The sequence below is a fragment of the Lactuca saligna genome, chromosome 8, assembly GCF_052625555.1.
Source record: "Lactuca saligna cultivar CGN05327 chromosome 8, ASM5262555v1, whole genome shotgun sequence".
Taxonomy (NCBI): domain Eukaryota; kingdom Viridiplantae; phylum Streptophyta; class Magnoliopsida; order Asterales; family Asteraceae; genus Lactuca; species Lactuca saligna.
In genome coordinates this window covers 112,720,615-112,741,968 of record NC_136424.1, presented here as the reverse complement: position 1 = coordinate 112,741,968, position 21,354 = coordinate 112,720,615, and the positions used below count along the sequence as shown (strand labels likewise).

The window sequence follows — 21,354 nt, the reverse complement described above, 5'->3', positions numbered from 1 at the left end:
CTTAACCGTTAAATTCAGGAAGTTGATGGAGACTAAATTTGAAATGAGTGCAATGGGTCCAATTAACTTTTTTCTTGGTTTAAACATTAGACAGGGAACAGAAGGCATGTTTATCAACCAGGAGGATTATACAAAGACATTACTAACGAAATTCAGTATGATAGGGGACTCAAAAGTGAAGGTTCCAATGGCATTTGACACTAAATTAACACCATCTCTGGAGAAACCCGTTGTTGACATAACATAATATCATCAAATAATAGGGTCACTTATGTATTTAACAGCTAGTAGATCGGACAGTATGTTTTCTGTGTGTTGTGCTAGGTTTCAAGCTAATCCAAGAGAACCTCACATGATTGCTGTGAATAACATATTCCGTTATCTATAGCGTACTTCATCTCTCGGTCTCTGGTATCCTGCAAGAACCGGATTCTTCATTCAATCTTATTCTGATGCTGATTTAGGAGGATGTGGATTGGATAGAAAGAGCACTACAGGTGGATGCCAATTCCTTGATGGAAAACTTGTTAGATGGAAGTCCAAGAAGCAAACTTGTGTATCATTATCTACAGCTGAAGCAGAGTATATTGTTGCTGCCTCTTGCACTTCTCAAGTAATCTGGATTCAAAATCAACTGGGAGATTATGGGCTAAGCATGAAGAAGATACCACTCTATTCTAATTCAGAAAGTGAAATAAGGATTTATCACAATCCGGTGCAACACAATCTGGTGCAACACTCAAAGACTAAGCACATTGCACTTAGATATCACTTCATTAAGGATCATGTGGAAGATAGGAACGTAGACGTACACTTTGTTCGATCTAGTGATCAATTGGCTGATATAATCACTAAGGCATTACCTGAAGCCCTCTTTAATAGAATTTTACAAGGCTTGGGTATGATGGAAGCAGAGTCAGTACCGAATCTTCAATCCTTTATCTAAAAATCAGACAAGAAAAATGGAGCGACCGCTCGGTCTATTTCGGTTCCTCAAATTTTGAGAACCGAAATGAACCGACCACTTGGTTTCGGCCCCTTAAAATTCAGGAACCGAAATGAACCGATCGCTCGGTCTATTTTGCTTCACTCAAGATAAGGTTTCGGTTGTAAATTATTTTTGTTTCTTTTCTTATCTTTTATTTGCTTTATGCTTATTCAAAAATATTTTTTCTTTTCTGTTTTTATTCTTTTTCAGAAAACTTCAAAAATCCAAAAACATTATCTTTTTCTGTTTTTATTATTTTTCAAAATATTTAATCTCTTGAAAATATTTTTCGTTTTGCTTGTGTGGTATATTTGTTTTTATTTTTCAGAATATTTAGTAACGAGGGTACACATATCATAGAATTTGGAGTCGGGAAAGGTATGATGTTTCTTTAATGAATTAGTTAAGGATCCCTAGAAGCATGCTGCTGCATGTTGACCTAAGCCTCTACGACTTAGAGCAAGGCCTTCATGATTCGATCAATACCTATCATTTCTTCCCAATGAGGCTATTTTTCTTTACTCGGTCTAGAGCCACCTTACTCTTCTCACATGAGTTAAGAATTTCTCTACTTTGTCCTGTTTTATAGCAGAAGGTGCTTCTGTTTCTTTCGCCATCCTCAAACTATTATCCATCTACTCTCAGTTCACAATTGTAACCCTTGAGACTCTCAGTTCTTACCACTGAGGTTTATTGTTACACAAAATCTGTGTTTATGATCTTAGATGCGTATACCACGTGCTGAGTGAAACCCAAAATTCAACACCTATAATGAATTAATGATGAATTTCTATATTCAAGATCTTACTTGTTACCAAATGAAATCTCTTTTCTTTGTGAGGTCTTTTATGAATTTGTCTAAAACCAAGACTATTCTTCCCCAAAAGATCCATTTTTTTTTTGAGATTTCTACACACTCTTTTGTCATAACATAATCTAACTTGCCTACTTGTTCAACATACCACATCGGTCTCACAAGTACTTCTTCCAACGCTTGATCTTATTTTGAGAATTGATGTTCGGTTGATGATAAGCCTGTTGGATAAGGTGTCTAAGTCCATAACTTATTTGGTATATACTTGATCCGACCGTCATGGTCCATTTGGGTTGCATCTCATCCAAACTATTATGGATAATTTTATGAGAGTTATACACATATGTTTATTAATATATTATAAGTTATAATATATTAATATGAAGTTACGTTATTTAATTAGTTTTAGTCTTAAATTAATTATGAATTAATTTAGAGATTAAAAGGAAGACTAATTAGATTATGGGCTATTTGTTTTATATAGTGTGGGCTAATACTCATTTGTTAATGGGCTAGGCTTATGTGGAAGTCCATGGATGATCCATGGAGCTTTTAACCCATGGATCCTTGGAAAGGAAAAGACATGGGTTATTAGGGTTTCACCCTAACCATGCACACTATATAAACATGCTTATGGAGCATGAAATGGAGCCTAAGGAAAAACTAGTGAACTAGTGTGTGTGTGCATGTGTGTGGCCGAAAATACAAGAGTGTGTATACTCTCTCAAAGTTTTCCAAGAGTTTGTGGTGTTTTGTGATTCCATTTGAGGCATTCACACTATTGGTGCTTGGCCCTCAAACTCCTTAGAACCAAACTCATCAAAAGGTATGTAATCTCTTCTAACTCTTTTATGTTGAAATGTTCCCCATGCCATGTTAGATAGGTTTTAAACCTTGGAAAATTTATTATTTTGCATGTATTTAGACAAACATAGATCCAAGGTTTATTAGGGTTGCATGCACACTTAGGAAGTGTTAGATTGCTCAAAACCCAACAGTGGTATCAGAGCCTAGGCTTGCTTATTTGATACTTGATGCAAAATAGTGAAAAAAGTCGAAATCGTTGCTGTCTGCATGGTGGACTCGCCGAGTCCATGGGGGGGGGGGGGGACTCGACGAGTCCAAGGCAAACTTCAACCTACTCGTCGAGTAAGTTCATGCACTCGACGAGTAGGATTGAAAGAGTGCAGTTTTTCGATTTTTGCTGCTGGAAATGGACTAGAAACATTACCCTAAACGGTTTTGTTATTATAAAACTTATTTTAGTTGGTGTAATGGTTGTTCTAATCCATTTACAATAGCGTATATCAAAATTCCATGATTTTATGTGTTCATATAATTCTTGAATTTTTGATGATCATGTTCATGTTCTTATGAATTTAGAAAATGATAGGAATTATTTGCTGAATTGTTTAGAATTAATTCTTGATCATTTATGTGTTTTAATGGAGTCCATAATTTGTCCTCAAGTTTTGGATTTCCAAAGGTCACCTTTATTTAAACACACGCTTAAAACACATAAGTTACATGAAAATGAAGAGTCTTCATTTTTATGAACCTTTAATTCATAAGTTATGAAATGAAGAGTTTTGCTAAGTTACAAAACTTGCCCTCAAGTTTTGGAATTTGTAAAGTTTCACACACTTTAATAAACTTTAATTCCAACCCTTAGAGTTTTAATATTTAAAATTCAACCCTTATACTATTTATAACATTAATGGTTAATTATTATATATATGTATAAGAATAAGTCATTTTACCGTTAGTAGGCCTCATTCACGAAGTCGGTCTATAAGGTGGGTATAAGGTTGTTGCCTATAAAATGGCGACTTAATGGGTGTCCATTCTCACCCACCGCTTGCTTGATCGGTGGAGGGTCGTTAGCCGAATGGGTAGAACAATGACATTAAATCCTCATTAAAAGTATAATGATTATTATAAAGTAACTAAACTCTTTTAATTCCCAATCTTAGTTACCTTAGAAAAAATGTGAACATGGTGCTAGTCCATGGAATTCACACTTTGTACCTTACCAAGTCGTTGGTAGAGCGTGTGTGGTTAACCGGCACACTAACTAGGACTAGTAAGGATCACGAAGGGTGACTTAATGTTTGTCATAGATCAATGGAGCGTGTGTGGTTAACCGGCACATTGATTAGGTGATGATATTAAGGGTACCAAGTGAATTAGCATGGTTATTCACACCTTGTTTTGTGATCCTCGGCATCCCAGTCACAAAACTTGAAGGGCATAATCGAGATTGAAACATGCCATTGAAAAGTTCAATGAATCTCAAAAGAATCTAGGAATTTCAAATCCAATTAAACCTAATAAATCATTTCGTTTTCGTGGTGGAAATTGGTGAATCGTCATTCACCTACCTTTCAAATATATTATTACTTAGATTACGGCATCCCTCTTCTAAGTGTAATATATTGTTATTGGATCCTAGCCTTAATATTACATTTGGGTGTCTTATTAAGGATCCTATATATCTAATCTAAACCTACTCTCTTCTTTCAGATGTCTTCCAACACTAATGCTTTGTGCTCTAACCCAACTTGTTCTTTCTCTCTCATGAATCTTTGTGGGAGGGTTATCTTTGATGGTTCCAACTTCATGGATTGGATTAGGAACATCAGGATGGTTACTCGTTATGAGGACAAAGAATATGTCCTCGATAAGGAGTTAAAAGAACTTGATGAGTCTACTGCTACTCCTGAGGAGATCGCTGAATTCAGGTCTCATGAGAGAGATGCTACTAAAGTAGCATGTATCATGATGGCCACGATGACAGCCGAGCTCCAAAAGTCATATGAAGATTTCTACCCTTTTGAAATGCACCAAGACCTGATGGAAAGGTACCATCAGAGTGCTTGTCAGGAGCGGTATGAAATAATCTCCTCCATAATAACTACCCGCATGAAGGATGGTGAATCCGTCACGGGCCACATGCAAAAGATGCAAAGGTATGTGGACCGTTTGCTGAAGCTGAATATTAACATCCCTGAGGAGTTGGCAATTGACATCATTTTTCACTCCTTGCCTTCTTGTTATGATCATTTTCGAATGACATATCATATGAACAAGGAGGAAGTTACCCTCAGCAAGCTTCAAGGACTCTTGAAGACCGCGGAATCCGGTCTTAAGGGTAAAGCGGTTGTTACCTCTACTACTCCTACTCCAACATCTACCCTTGTTTTGGCTGTTGGGCAAGGCAAAGGGAAGAAGAGGAAGCACCCTTCGAAGGGTACCAAGGGAAAGTCTCTTGAAGGTTCCTCATCAAAGACTAAGAACGGTTCTGTCACTCCTTCTGCCATTCCCAAGGATGATGAATGCTTTTATTGCCATGAAAAGGCACACTGGAAGCGAAACTGCCCTAAGTACTTGCATGATCTAAAGGATGGGAAAGTGAAACCCACCCATGCAGGTATTTACACTATATTGTCTAATTACTCAACATATTCTAACTCTTGGGTGCTTGATACAAGATGTGGTATTCACATATGTTCTGATTTGCAGGGCCTAAGAAGAAGTGAGAATGTGGAGCACGGGAAGATAAACTTGATCATGGGGAATAGGAAGGCTTCACCTGTTTCCAAGATTGGAGTTTATACTTTGTTGCTTAATAATGGGTTAAAATTAGATTTGAATAAATGTGTGTACTCGTCTGAAATGGCGAGGAATATTATTTCTTTTCATGCTTTGTACAAACAAGGTTTTACCTTTTCGTTTGATAATGAATGTGGTGGTATTAATGCTTTCTTTAATAATGTGTTTTATTTTAAAGCATTACCTTGTGATGGTGTGTATGAAACTGTGTCGATTGTAGACAACTTAGGAAATAATGTGTTGTATATTGATTCTTCTACCAGCCTAGATAAAGCATCATTGTGGCATTGTCGTCTTGGACATGTAAACAAGAAACGCATAGGCCAACTCCAAAAGAGTGGAGTCTTGGAATCATTTGACCTTAAATCGGATGATAGTTGTGAATCTTGTCTACTTGGAAAGATGACAAAATCACCCTTCACTGGAAACTTGTGAGAGGGGTGAAGGTTTGTTGGACCTAATACATACCGATGTATGTGGGCCATTCAAAACCGCCACAAGGGATGCTAATCGGTATTATGTGACTTTTATTGATGATTTTAGTAGATATGGGTATGTCTACTTAATCAAACATAAGTCAAAAACCTTTGAAAGGTTTAAGGAATTCAAACAGGAAGTAGAAAATCAATTGGGCAGGAACATTAAGATGCTTCGATCCGATCGAGGTGGTGAGTATCTTAGTACCGAGTTCCTTGATTATCTTAAGGAGTGTGGGATTGTCTCACAATTGACTCCTCCCAGGACACCACAGCTGAATGGTGTGGCTGAGAGGCGTAATCGAACCTTGTTAAACATGGTTCGCTCTATGATGAGTCGAGTTTCATTACCAATCTCTTTTTGGGGGTATGCCTTAGAGACTGCCGCCCATATCCTTAATCTAGTCCCTACAAAGAAGGTTACCAAAACACCTCATGAGATGTGGACTGGGAAGGTTCCCAATTTGGACCACATCAAAATTTGGGGTTGCGAAGCTTTCGTGAGGCGTGAAACTCATGATAAGCTTGAACCCCGAAGCGAAAGGTGTATTTTGATCGGCTACCCACAGAAATCCTTCGGTTACCTCTTCTACAGACCCAGTGAGAATGTGGTCTTTATAGCAAGAAGAGGGGTCTTTCGCGAGAAAGAGTTTATAAGCCAAGGAGACAGTGGGAGGAAAATTGATCTTGAAGAAATTCAAGAATCAATTGGTGAAGGAACCTCAGACACTAGCAATCAACCTGAGGAGGAAACTCCTATTGATCCAGCTGACGAGTCTCTACCTCCGAGGCGTTCCACACGGGTTAGGAACACACCTTCGCTTTATTATGGCTTTCATATTACTATGGAAGGTGATACGTTTATCAGTGATAGTACATTGGTAAATTTGGATGAACCTAGCAGTGTTAAGGAAGCCATGGTAGGCCCGGAGTCTGCTGAATGGAAGGAGGCTATGGACAGCGAGATACAGTCCATGTATGGCAATCAAGTATGGAACTTGCTTGACCATGTACCAGGCTGTAAAACAGTCAGGTGCAAATGGATCTTCAAGAAGAAGACAGACATGGAAGGAAAAGTGCATACTTATAAGGCTCGACTGGTTGCGAAGGGTTTTACTCAAACTCAAGGTATTGATTATGATGAAACCTTCTCGCCGGTAGTAAAGATTAAGTCTATTAGGGTTATGCTAGCCATCGCAGCATTTCATGATTATGAAATATGGCAAATGGATGTCAAAACCTCTTTCCTTAACGGAAAGTTGGCTGAGGATGTGTACATGAATCAGCCAGAGGGTTTTGTCAGTGCAGAGTACCCCAATAGAGTATGCAAGCTTGAGAAATCCATTTATCGATTAAAACAAGCATCTTGCAGCTGGAATCTTTGTTTTGATGAGAAGGTAAAAGAGTTTGGCTTCTCGAGAAGCGAAGATGAGTCTTGTGTGTATGTCAGAGCTAGTGGGAGTATAGTTAGCTTCTTGGTACTGTATGTGGATGACATACTACTTATAGGAAATGACATCCCAACCTTGCAGAAGGTTAAGTCCTGGCTTGGGAAGTACTTTGCTATGAAGGACCTAGGGGAGGCTGCCTATATCCTAGGGATAAGGATATTAAGAGAAAGGAGTAGAAGACTAATTGGACTTAGTCAGAGTACCTACTTGGATAAGGTGTTGAAAAGGTTCAACATGGAGAATTCCAAGAAAGGAGATTTACCGATCCAAAGCAATACCAAACTGAGTAAGACTCAGAGTCCGAGTACAGAGGCAGGGATAGCTGAGATGAGCCAATTACCGTATGCTTCCGTAGTTGGCTCGATCATGTATGCTATGACTTGTACCCGCCCTGATGTGGCATTTGCTTTGAGCATGGTCAGCAGGTATCAGGGGAACCCTGGCAAGGCTCATTGGACCGCGGTAAAGAACATTCTCAAGTACCTGCGGAGGACTAAGGATTGGGTCCTTACCCTTGGTGGGAGTGATGACTTGAGAGTATTAGGGTATAGTGATGCTAGTTTTCAGACTGATAGGGATAATTTCCGCTCTCAGTCAGGCTGGATCTTTACCTTAAATGGAGGGGCAATTTCTTGGAATAGTTCCAAGCAGGAGATGGTGGCTGATTCGACTTGTGAATCAGAGTATATAGCAGCGAGTGAAGCAGCGAAGGAGGCGATATGGCTAAAGAACTTCATCGGAGACCTTGGAGTTGTACCAACCATTAAGGAACCTATGGAGATTTTCTGTGACAACAATAGTGTGGTTGCCTTAGCCAAGGAACCAAGAGATCATGGCAGATCCCGACACATTGACAGAAAATATCACTTCATAAGACACAAGATTGAAGAAGGACTCCTTGTGGCAAGGAGGATATCGTCGGATGAGAATCCTGCAGATCCCCTTACGAAGGGACTAACGAGGGTTAAGCATTTTCAGCATGCGAGACGCATCGGGCTGAGGGACGATATTAGTTTTACAGATTGGATAGTTTTCCTGAAACTTGTAAAATGTAATCGACGTTTGATGATGAATAAAATTTGTGATTTATTTATGAGTAAAGTGTTACTATCATTGTCAATTATTTACTATTGTTTCAGTTTTGCATGTTTTGACTTCCAGAATAATTAATTTATTCAAACCTCCACAATCGATCATACATCGGAAGTAGGTATGAATCAAGATTGTCATGAATTGGGTTTGTATATGGCTAAAAGGTGTTTAGACATGGCAATGGTTGCTGCAACATTCATGAGTACTCATAAGTTATGAGTATTGGTATAAACCCACGCTCACTTGTATCACTTCATGGAATTTATCTCGAGTGATCGTGAGACGATAACATCGTATAAGTCTTTAAACCTAGAGATATGAGTTGTTTCCTATGAGTTGGTTGTGCATTGATTGCACGTAAACGCATCAGTAACTTGATGTTATAAAACGTGCCTTTGTGTATGATTCAATAAGTAGTAGAACAAGCATATCAGTCGAAGTTTATCTGTTCCTTCTAGAAATAGAAGCGATATCTGGGGCCCTCGATGATTTTGTGTTGACCCATGTATCGGGCCCGGTCAGAACTAAACCGATGTGTTTAGTGAAGTTCTTCGTCAAACAAATCGGAAAATCGAGAAACAACTGCTAGACAATAAGCAAGACATAGTTTCATGTGTTTGTCCGGCTGATATCATGAGAACAGAGGATTATGTGATCACTTGTCTTAAAATGGCACTTCATAGTTCGACGGAGTTTTCGAGAGCTACGATTGCTGGTTGGTTCCTGAAGTTATAGGCAAATACAGTTATTAGACTTATCCAAGTGGGAGTCTGTTGGATAAGATGTCTAAGTCCATAACTTATTTGGTATATACTTGATCCAACCGACATGGTCCATTTGGGTTGCATCTCATCCAAACTATTATGGATAATTTTATGAGAGTTATACACATATGTTTATTAATATATTATAAGTTATAATATATTAATATGAAGTTACGTTATTTAATTAGTTTTAGTCTTAAATTAATTATGAATTAATTTAGAGATTAAAAGAAGACTAATTAGATTATGGGCTATTTGTTTTGTATAGTGTGGGCTAATACTCATTTGTTAATGGGCTAGGCTTATGTGGAAGTCCATGGATGATCCATGGAGCTTTTAACCCATGGATCCTTGGAAAGGAAAAGACATGGGTTATTAGGGTTTCACCCTAACCATGCACACTATATAAACATGCTTATGGAGCATGAAATGGAGCCTAAGGAAAAACTAGTGAACTAGTGTGTGTGTGCATGTGTGTGGCCGAAAATACAAGAGTGTGTATACTCTCTCAAAGTTTTCCAAGAGTTTGTGGTGTTTTGTGATTCCATTTGAGGCATTCACACTATTGGTGTTTGGCCCTCAAACTCCTTAGAACCAAACTCATCAAAAGGTATGTAATCTCTTCTAACTCTTTTATGTTGAAATGTTCCCCATGCCATGTTAGATAGGTTATAAACCTTGGAAAATTTATTATTTTGCATGTATTTAGACAAACATAGATCCAAGGTTTATTAGGGTTGCATGCACACTTAGGAAGTGTTAGATTGCTCAAAACCCAACAAAGCCACCCTGGGCCTATATCATAAAAAGAGGCCTTTCAATGTTTATTTGCAAACACTTGATCATATTCTCAGGAATCCACACAAGCACTTCAAGTCATTCTTGACTTTGAAGGAAGCGATTCTTGCCTGGAATCCCCTGTTTCGTGTCTGATAATCAGACATCACTCACTTCCCATACACATTTGCTTTATTACCTTATCGTTTGTCACTCTAATGCACAAATTTTTTTAATTTCCCACATTTTGTTGATGGTTTGTTTGAGTTTATTTGTCCTCTAGTGAATCAAGGGCAATTTAGGATCGGATGGTGCAGTCTATTTCAAAAGCAGATTGTCGAACTCTTTTTGGCCGCGTGAATTTGAATGGTCACTCTATGCACGCATGCTGCCGCATACCTAGGAACACCCAACCTGTCAACTCCCACTTTTCCAGGCTATAGTTTAGCTATAACGTCACTATTGTCATGATTTTCTCTCTCCTGGCAATGGTATATAAAGGGCTTGCATGATTCACTGTCTTTTACCAGTCACAAAATTTCTACACTGTAACGGTGATTGTAACTGTTTATCTTCTTCAATTGTTCAACAATGGCGACCTCATCTTCTACACAAGATCAAACAATTTCATCTACTTTTCTGACCATCAAACCCAATCAGAGTATAATTATAGAACTTAATCCGTTTCTATATGATTCTTATATGCTACAAGTTGTTGAGTGCTTAATGTACTCTCCTTTGGTCATTTCCCTAACCAAGTTCGAGGCTGTTCCGATGTCCTTATTATCTCAAGTTTATTCTTCAACATCATATGACAAGAACAAGGAACACATATATTTTCAAATACACTCCAAGAAAGCCTCTATTTCCAAAGGGAGGTTTTGTTCATTACTTCATCTGGCAGTGGATTCTTCGGTGATTTCTCTGGACTTTATCACAACAACACAGATCTTTTCAATGTTGTATGAGATGGGCTATATAGATGTATTGAAAACTATTGCCAAATTTAAGAAGTCGTTTCCGCCTTCACAGTGGAACGGTCTTCTCACTTTACTCATTAAAGGCTTGGCGGAAAGAAGTGCTGGATCGGATGGCACGAGTAAAGGGTTCCTAGCCATTCTCTATGGTCTGTATAATGGTATCAACCTGGACTATGGCTCCATCATATGGTCTCAGGTTGTGCAGAGCCTTAACACTTCCACTCGTCAATCATAAATTTCATGTGGAAGGTTTTGGACTCTCATTACCCGACGGGCAATCGATACTCTGGAGGTTCCAATGATGAAGGATGCTCTCATCTCTTCCATTGCCACTTTCCATACCAAGAAGATCATTTTCTCGGACCCCACCAAGTTTACTCATTATGGTTCTATACCGGAAACCATGTACAGGGGTGTGACAGCCGAAAGCAAAGTGATGGCTGATTACCGTCTACTTCCACCAAAGGATCCGAGAGTTCTTACTCCTGATCAACAGGTTGCCTTAGAAGCTATTGATAAGCCGAGCAACAGGGGGAAACGAGTGGCTTCCAAGAAGGAAACAACCGATAGGAGGAAAAACCAAAACCCTCCAAATCGATAAAGCGAAAGTTAGAGTCGGAGTCCTCTTCCAAGCCAAAGAAGATAAAGAAAATGGTGAAGCGGTTAAAACAACAAATTCCTCCAAGTCCTGATCATTCTGAACAAGATGAAGAGGATAACGTTCCTCCAGCATCTCCACGAGGTAATACTCCTCCTCGTTCACCTCCGCAAACCGAATCTCGAACGCCTGAAATTCCAACCCCATCTTCATCACCGAAACTAACATCACCAAAGCCGACACCAAAAGTTGCAGTTTCGGTTGTTCCAATTACACCAACATAAACTTTTCTACCACCTCCACCAGTTTCTTTTATTCCCATTTCTCTACCAACTTTGTCAACTCTAATCATTACCCAAACAATTACCACTACCCTTCCAGAACAGTCATCAAGGGTCAACGTATCTGATACGGGGGCACTTATTGAAACCGAAACCCCTGTTATCACTAAGCCTATCTCTCTAATCCACTCAACAGAGTTCGGTGCTACTTTTGGATGAGATAATTACGAGTTTGACTCTACATACTTTAGCCCCTATCATCTTTAGTCTGATGAAGACACCAATGCTCCTGTCAATCGCCAACATTTACTGAGCATTCACGAGAAATTAGATAAGCTGCTTGCTGATAATAAAGCTTATGTGGGAGTTGTTCTCAAAGCTTTTGTAGAGACATCCATATAACAATATACACGAGCCATGGACAAATCAATCGACCCACTTCAACTTTCAAGAAAGCATCTGGTGATGTTGTTGAAGTTATTCGCACCACGCATATATTCTTAGATTCCTTGAAAGGGCATGCTGATACGAATGCTGCCAAAATTCGTGAATCGGTTGTATCTCTTTCCCAATCCTTAAAGGAAGAACAACAAAAGTTTGAAGAAGTTCGTTCTTCTATGAAAGCCGATAATGCTTCTCTGATAGGTTCGGTCTCTTCTAGATTGGATTTACTGAATGCTGACATTGACAAAGAGAGTGCCTTGAAAGAGGAGATAGCTCATCAAGCCAAGGGGGAGAAGGACCGCAAAAAGTCGTTGTTACAAAAGAACTAAAGGTTAATGTAGCTTTAGGTTCTTGTCCAACAGGAAAACTGAAAAAAATTATTGACGACTCTGATAGTGAAGAAGAAGAAACTATAGTTGATGCGCTTAAAAGATACAAGAGAGACAAAGAATTAGATGAAAATTGAAGAGTCACAAAGGAGGTTGAGGAGACAGAGAGACGCAATAAAGAACAAGAAGATATCTTGGAATGTAAGAAGGCTCTGTTTCCAAAATGGACGAGGGAGGTGTTGACCAGTCAAGCAATTGAGTCACCAAGTATCTATTGGTTGGAACCGATTGCCTCTTTTGACTGTAATAACTCAAAGGACTCACAGTTTGATATGACGATTACAAGATAGGCATTTACATTTCATTGTTTTGACTCAACTGTTGAGGTTCCTTTTCTAAACGCGAAGGTTGACCGAGAGCTTATAGTCTTTTACTTGAAGTATGGCTAACCTCAATACTTGACATGGAGTGCCCAGAAAATTACCACTGTCAAGGTATTGAAACCGACTCCCTCTGGAAAATATGTGAATGTCAATTTCAAGATCACAAGAGGGTCTGCAAACTTTGTCTCGATGATATCCTTGGCAGATCTTCCCAATCTCAATCCACATGATTGGATATTGCTATACAACATTCTACTCACCAATTCTAAGGAGTACGAGCTGATTTTGGATCACTTAAAGAGAATGTTGGCCTCCTACATCTATGAAGTTGCAACAATGGACCAGGAGATAGCAAGAGTGATGAATAAGAAGCTGACAATCAAGACCACTCAAAAGTCGGGGGACGTGAACAAGATGAAGATCGGTCAGATTGATTCTAAGCATCTGACTGTGATGTTTACAAAGGGTGAAGCTAACAAGTTCTTGTTCGCTTTGGTAGATAACCATCTGTTTTCTACTGACTGCTTGGAGCACATTATTAATTTAATACATCGGTGCAAGCAGAACTCAGATGCTGATAAGAAAAAATTTACTGATATGCTTCGGTGGTACATTACCTTTTGGTACCATTTGTTAGCTATCATACCGAGAGTTTTCAAGAAGGTGAAGAAGCCCTCGATTGCTAAATAAAGTTGAAGTATCGGTCCTAAAGATGCAAAGGCGGAGATTGTTGGGCTTATTGTGTTGCGTCTTAGGTCTTTTGTATATATCCGGATTGGGCATGTCTATCCGTGATTATCTCTTAGGGTTAAACTATATATATGCATGCATGTATGCATTATGTGTAGACGTTCTTTTTAATACTTTTTAGTTTTGTAACCCTAATATTCCTCTACAGTCGAAGTTCTTAATCGAGCTCTTCTGAGGTTTTGAAGTATTAAATCATTCAACGTATTCAAGCCATATTTGTGTTTACTTTACGTACTTATTTATTTGCATGTTTAGAATCAATCGATCCTGAAGGAACAACGTTCTAACGGTTTGGATTTGTCACTACCTTGTCTTATGGTCATGGTTTTGAAAAATTCACATGGATAGGAACACATACACTATAAAATCTAAGTGTCATAATGTTTCTCTCCAATTCATGAAAATGATTGTGAGGAAACGCTTTAACTAGGTAGATTTTAAGGAAATAGAATTGTGATATTTGTATTCTCAAATTCAATTATGATTACAACATCCCTCTTCATAGTTCGAATTGAGAGAAATGGCAAAGGTCTAAACATTTGAGACTTATTGCTATAAGTTCTAAAATTGTTTAGATACACATATGAACTATCTAAGTAAAGGTTTATGAGTTTGAAAAGCCTAGATAAAGTCTTATCAAAGCATCTCATATCAGACATCTGAACTTTGGTAATGAAAGTCAATAAGTATTGATATCTAGAAGTCCAGCTGATTTCTTGGTACATGTCAAAGCTAGTGGGAGCATAAGTATTATGCTAATAAAGATAATAATTATTATGCTAGTGGGAGCATAATTATTATTGAAAAAATCTTGCAAGTCAGCGATGTTAATTATAGAAAACAAAAGTTTCAATTCGCAAAGTTGTGAAGTTGTTTTGCTATAATTAAGGGAGAGAAGTTTATACTTCATTTCAAAATCTAAAAGCTTAGATTGAGTTTTTCATCAAATTTAGTCAAACATATATGAATTTTATCTTGGAATGGTTCAACATAAGGAAATACTATATATGGAAATGTTAATTGCATACTCAAAATTTGATTTTGATTACGTCATCCCTATTCATAATTTGAACTATGAGAACGTGGAAAATAGATATATTATAGCAAAATATTGATCAAGTATCATGTCTTTTTATTAGACATTATGAATCGTGTCCCATATGCTTCGGGTATTGGATCGATTGCATACGCTATAAGATTCTCGTCTTCTAATTTTCCAAATGCCTAGGGCATTCCGAGGGAAAAAGAAATAGAAACGGATATGACTAAAGTGGCTAAACAACTGTTAAGGACAATATAATGTTCGCCAAGAATTGGTCTCTTAAGGACAGTTGGAAGTATAGTAATGGATGGACCATATTGACATTAATATACAAGATTTTATTGATAATGAGTTTTCATGTGGCAAATATGGAATGTTTCCATATTGGGAGTTGGTGAATAGATGAGAAAGTTAGAAACTTTACTGCAAAAAGGATGTTCAAAGGAATGTACTTTGAATTTGAGACTTCATTCCCATGGAATTGTTTTGTAACAATCTCCAAAGGAATATTTTGTAATATCATTGGTCAAGGCTCTGTGACTTTTAATACCCATACATTACAAAAGAATCATTGCTTGATAGTTTAGAATCTAAACTTTCTAGCAGTAACAAGAATTTGGAATTCTCACACTTGCAATAAGGATTTGGAATTATGAAATGAGCATCATTAAAATGTTATTCAATTGATCTATTTAACAAAGTTAGGACCATAGACAAACATAGTGTGTATGCTTGGAGAATGGCATAGCTATTGTTTAATTCAAGTATTAAGTTGATTATTCGAAATATTATACAATGAATAATGAGTAATTAATATGATGCTTAAAAGTTTTGGGGCCATATAGGATTAGTATTATTCTTGTGTTTATGGTTGCATGTTTTGACTTCCCAAATAACTAGGTTATTCAAACCATCCACAATCAATCATACTTTGGAAGTAGGTATTGAGGAAAGACTGTCATGAATGGGTCTGTAGTTTGTCTAAGTGTTTTAGACATAGCCGCAGTGTTCATGAGTACTCCTGGAATATGATTCGAGTATTGGATTCAATCTATGCTCATCCGAATCACTTCATGGATTTTATCACAAGTGACTGTGAGACGATAATATCTTATATTCTTGAAACCAAGACGTGTGAGTTGTAGTTTCAAGTCAGTTGCACATTGACATATGTAAACACACCAGTAACTTGGTGTTATAAAACATATCATTGTGTGTGATTTGATGAGTAAGTACAAGAAAACATTTGAGTCAAACTCTATCCATTCCTTTTAACCTTAGAGGAATAAAAGTGATATATGTGGGCCCCTCGATGATTTAGTGATGACACCTCTAAGTGATTGGCCAAGCCTGGACTGATTTGATTTGTTCAATTAGTCGGTCGTCATAAATCAGAAATCAGGAAACAACAGATGGATAGAGAGAATGATTATAATCCACGTCTTAGTCCATAGGATATCTAGAATGGAGGAATAAATGATCCCTTATCTAATGGACATGTCATTGACTAGGTCAGAGTTCGACAATAATTTTTTAAGAGCTATAATTTCTAGTTAGGTTGGAGCCATGCTTGCAATGATAGTTATTAGACTTATCCAAGTGAGAGACTATTGGATTAGGTGTCTAAGCCTATAACTATTATTGTCATGTACTTGACCCGAGAGTAGCATGGTCACTTTGGGTTGCATATCATCAGGACAATTTGATAAGATGAACTTTTGAGAAGAGGTTATTTATGGTTTTTTAATATATTATAAGTTCTAATATATTAATATGAAATCATATTATTTAATTACTATTGATCAAGAATTAATTTGGAATTAATTCTGTGATCAAAAGAGACTAATTAAATATATGGGGGATTCAATATGTAAATCATTCATTCTTATAATGTGGGCTCATGATCCATAGTTCTTTATGTTGGGCTAAACCCATGTGGTTACCCATAGAGGTTTAAACCCATGGAGCATGAGGAATATGGAAGGTCATGCACATTAGAGTTTTAATGGTGTAACCTTAATTAAGCCACACTATATAAGAAGCCCATAGTTCACGAAATCGGCTACACATGTGTTCTTTGGAAGAGCTAGCCAAATTTGAGTGCCAGACACCTTCTCTTAAGTTTTCCTTTGTCCTAGGTGTGTTGCGATTTTATTTGTGGCATTCATACTATTGGTGCTAAGTTCTTAAAGTCCAAAATACAAGCTACAACAAAGAGGTAATTCTATAACTCTTTTCTATGATGTTTATGCTAGTTGTAGGATTAAAGATTTGGAAACAATATTGCATGTATAATTAGATAAAGCATAGATCCAAAGCTTTTAAGGTTGCATGTACACCATATGAGTGTTAGAATCCTCAAAACCCAACATCAAAAACATACAAGACCAGGAAGAAAAGTGACACTCCTACCAACTCTAATATAAACACAAAGCGTATCTTGGTTATAAGAAAATAATCTCTTTTATTTTCTCAATGAAATATCAAGTCTAACTCATGGATGCTTTTTTAATCCATAAATGGATCTCTAAAGCTTGTACACTCTTTAAGATGGTTTAGATTAAAAAAATCTTTCTAGTTGCACCATATATATATATATATATATATATATATATATATATATATATATATATATATATTTATCCTTTGTTAGGGTGCAAAGTCACTCTTGGATGTCAATTGTGCTTACACTTTTGTATTGTGTAATGGGTTGTCTTTCCCATAAATAGGAAGTGATTGACACTCATTTATGTAGTGTTCCTTTGGAGAGTTAGACTAGAGAGAGAATTATATCAATTCCGCATAAAACCAGATTTATTTTCTTTCTAGATCTAATGAGAGCTTAAAACCATTTATGTAGTGTTCCTATAGAAGACCCACTTTGTATTTTCTTTCTAGATCTAATGAGAGCTTAAAACCAGATTTATTTACTCATTGTGTTCATGATTCTTACAATGATTCACTAGATCTTATCAATTCTGCATATGTCATCATGCTTAACACTACTACAATTGGTATCAAAGCGGGTGTTCTTTATTTGATCAATAATTGATCCATGATGACATTCTAGATTGGTGATTCTTCATTTGATTTTTGATCTTAGTGTTTAATTTAGAGAGTTTTTGGATTCAAGAAATAGAATTCATCCTTGATTCAATTCATAATTCGATTTTCTTCACTAGAATTCAAGCGATTTTTGCTTTCTCTCTCTAGAAAACCCATTAAAAATCAATTTCTCTCTCTAGAAAAACTAAAGATCTTATTGACTGATCAAAGATGGTATACTTACATTATGATTGATGGGTTGTGATCATTGAAGATGTCAAATACAAAGTCAACAAAAATCAATTATATGGATTATTGTTAAAAGGTGGCTTGATTTCATGGGGTACTATAGTTTCTTATGAAGGTTTGAAGGATGATCATGGAAGATTGAATTTTCAACCACTTTCTAAGATTCAATGCTTGGTTGAAATCTCCATGAATATGGTATCTTGTATTAAAATTCAAAAGGAAGGAGAAGAAAGAGATTTGTTTAATAAGAAATACATTTCTCTTATTGAAAACCCAAGTGATCTTCATGTTGTTAAGTATGTTGAAATTCAAGACTATGGAGTTCAATTTGATGTTCTTGGTGTTTTTGAGGATCATGAAAAGAAGATTCAAGTTGATTATCATGAATATGAAAACGTTTTTTTTCTTGATTGGAGTTCAAACTGATGATATTTTGTGTTCTTGGGATTCATTTGAAGGAATGATTCCTTATCGAAAACTGTTAGTCCAAGAAATTCACAAGTATCAACCTCTAAAAGATATGATCCAAACTTGTCAATTTGAAGTTGTGGAAAATAGGTTTGTTCATGAATTCAAATCTTCACGTTCCAAGAAGATGAAAAAGAGAAAGAAGAAGCAGATCAAACGTAAAAACAAGCGGGTTTATTCACAAAAAATGTCAAATGTTGTTGTGAAGCCGAAATCCATGAAGAAAATTTGGGTTCCTAAGAAACAATCTCCTAATGTTGCATTGAATTTGAAGTCAAAACTCAAAATTGTTGATGGTTCTTGTTAAGATGTTCTTAGATCATTGAAGAACACGAAGAACGAATCATAGAACACGCATCGTGGGTGGTACAATATTCAAATTGGAGATTTTCTTAATCCAACAAAAGAACCAAGATACAAAAGAACCAAGATCTTTAGAATTTGATTCGTTTATTGCAAATGGAACTCGGATTATCACAAAGGTATCTAAAATTCTCAAATGGATTCCAAAATGTCCATGAATTCGATTCATGCTTTGCATTTTTCATTTTGGATCACTTTATCTCATTGGATCAAATCTGTTTTCTACCCCATTGATTAATCCAATTATTTTTGTATTGATCAAAAGACAAAATCAAAATTATTTTTTAACATTTCAATTTTAACTGTTCATCATGAGTCTATTATGTCAAAGACCTGTTGCTATTCATCAAATTTATCATTAAGCCCAAATCTCATATTCAAATATTGTTCATTTAGCTCAGTGTTTTGATGTGTTAAAATCAATGTGTGATCTGGTTACTTTTCATCTTTGGATAAATTAGCCCAATGTCAAAACAAATTTGATTCATCATTCTTAAAGTCAAAATGAAAAGATAAAAATACTATAATTTAGAACCTAACGAACCGATGTATCGAAATCGAAATTTCTTTGGTTGAAGTCGAAATCATCTTCGGCTGATTGGTAATGCTTGTTCGCATTTTTCAAATGAAGGGTGAATGTTTATGTTTGGAAGTCAAACGAGTTAGAAATGGGTTGAAATTGAAAGAGAAAGGAGATGACTTCGATTGATTAAGAAGGTCTGGTATCGATTTTGGGTCTTTGATTTCGAATTAAAGGAGTAGATTCGAGATGGCTGTTGGTTTTCGAGTTTTGATAAGTAAGGGCTAAGGTTTTTGATTGTGAGGGTTAATTTTTTTTATATGAACTATGAATGGTAAGCTTTGACAGAGAAACATGATTTATGTCGATTGAAGGTGTTAGTAACGGAATCTTGTCATGCGAGTGGTTGATATCGATTTTGGATGGTGAATTAGAAAGATAGAGGTCAATAACTATTTTTTGATAACAAAGTCCAGGTAATCGCAATTTGATAAACGAAGGTCTGAATTGATGAATGGGTTTGATAGTCAAAGAAGAAGTGAAAGTCAAAATTGAATTCTGTACACTCAAAATTGAGAATATAAAGTACCAACACGAGATCTCAACTTATGTTCAAAGATAAGAGGGTTGCCAAGCCACTGAATCATGAAATGATCCCCTTATCCGTATCTTACAAGTTAGATATCATGCATCCAAGCACCGTGTATAAACCTTAATTCGTGTGAAAGAGGTAATTAGCTCTTTAAACCTTAGAGGGGATTAAGTACCCTTAAACATAGGAGAGATGATCAGTCTCTAGCTTATGTATATGGTAGTTAGAGGTTACACTGATAAATATAATGGAGTTTCTAAAGTGTTAAGATGTTAACATCTACGCATGTCAAGATCCTTATGTTTAAGGATCTTCAACGTTGAGGATCCTTAAAAATACGGATCATTGCTTATGGAGATCCTTAGTTGTACGTTGTTTTGCATGGAAAACATTAGCTAGTGGTGGGCATTAGTCTAGCTAACGCCCCTCCGATGCTTAAGTTAGTAACATATTAGAGGAGAAAATAAGTAACTATGAAAAGTTTAAGGTAAATAATATGTGTACCTTGGTTATGTTGAGGATCAATAAACCCTATTTAGGAGCTAATTTTCTTGCACTAGGATCCTTGGTGTTTTGAAATGTTTTTATTAATACCAAGTCTCGTATTTGAAACTTTCTGAATTTTATGTTCTTATTGTAAGCTTGGATGATCCTTTTTTGATGAGACATAATTCGTATTTTGGCAATATCTATGAGTTCGTCAATAGTTCGAAGATCCTGTGCTACGATCTTATAGCTATTTTCTTGATCTTGCTGTAAGTATCTTGCCGTTGGGATCACTACTTCGGTGGGGATCACTGCTTCTATCCCAAACACCAAAGAATAGGGGTTCTGACCTGTGGCTACTTTTGAATTTGTCCTGTCTGCCCATAAAACGAAAGGGCGCTCTTCTGCCCATCTTTCCTTCTTCTTATCCAATCTTTTCTTTAAGTTTTTTACTATGATTTTATTGCTGGATTCTGCTTGACCATTATCTTGGGGATGAATATGAGTGGATGTTATCATTCCGATTCCCTAACTTGTGCAAAAGCCTGTTGTACATTTACTTATGAATTGGGATCCATTGTTTCATATAATTTTAGTCGGGATCTTGAACCTGGTCAAGATTTTACATTTAATAATAGAGAATAATTCTTTGTCTCTTACCTGAATGAAGGTTTCGGCTTCGATCCAAATGGAGAAGTAGTCAGTCATCACTAGCATGGAGACTTTTCCTCCTGGGGATACCGGAACTTTTCCCACTATATCCATTCCCCATTTCATGAATGGCCATAGACAGATAATAGGACGTAGAGGTCCTGTCGGTTTATACAGGATGTTGCTATGTCTCTGGCAA

At 36.7% G+C, this 21,354-nt stretch overlaps 1 protein-coding gene across 1 annotated transcript; it reads right to left on the bottom strand.

Annotated features, from left to right (window-relative positions):
- Positions 1–20,549: 20,549 nt before the first annotated feature.
- LOC145010019 (uncharacterized) lies at positions 20,550–21,023 on the bottom strand. The gene has a single exon (XM_078968617.1). The coding sequence runs from the start codon at positions 21,021–21,023 to the stop codon at positions 20,550–20,552; it is 474 nt and encodes a 157-aa protein (XP_078824743.1).
- Between the last annotated feature and the right edge of the window lie 331 nt (positions 21,024–21,354).

Coding starts and splice junctions, on each gene's coding strand:
- LOC145010019 (XM_078968617.1), bottom strand. CDS start 21,023: ATGATAACATCCACTCATATTCATCCCCAAGATAATGGTCAAGCAGAA.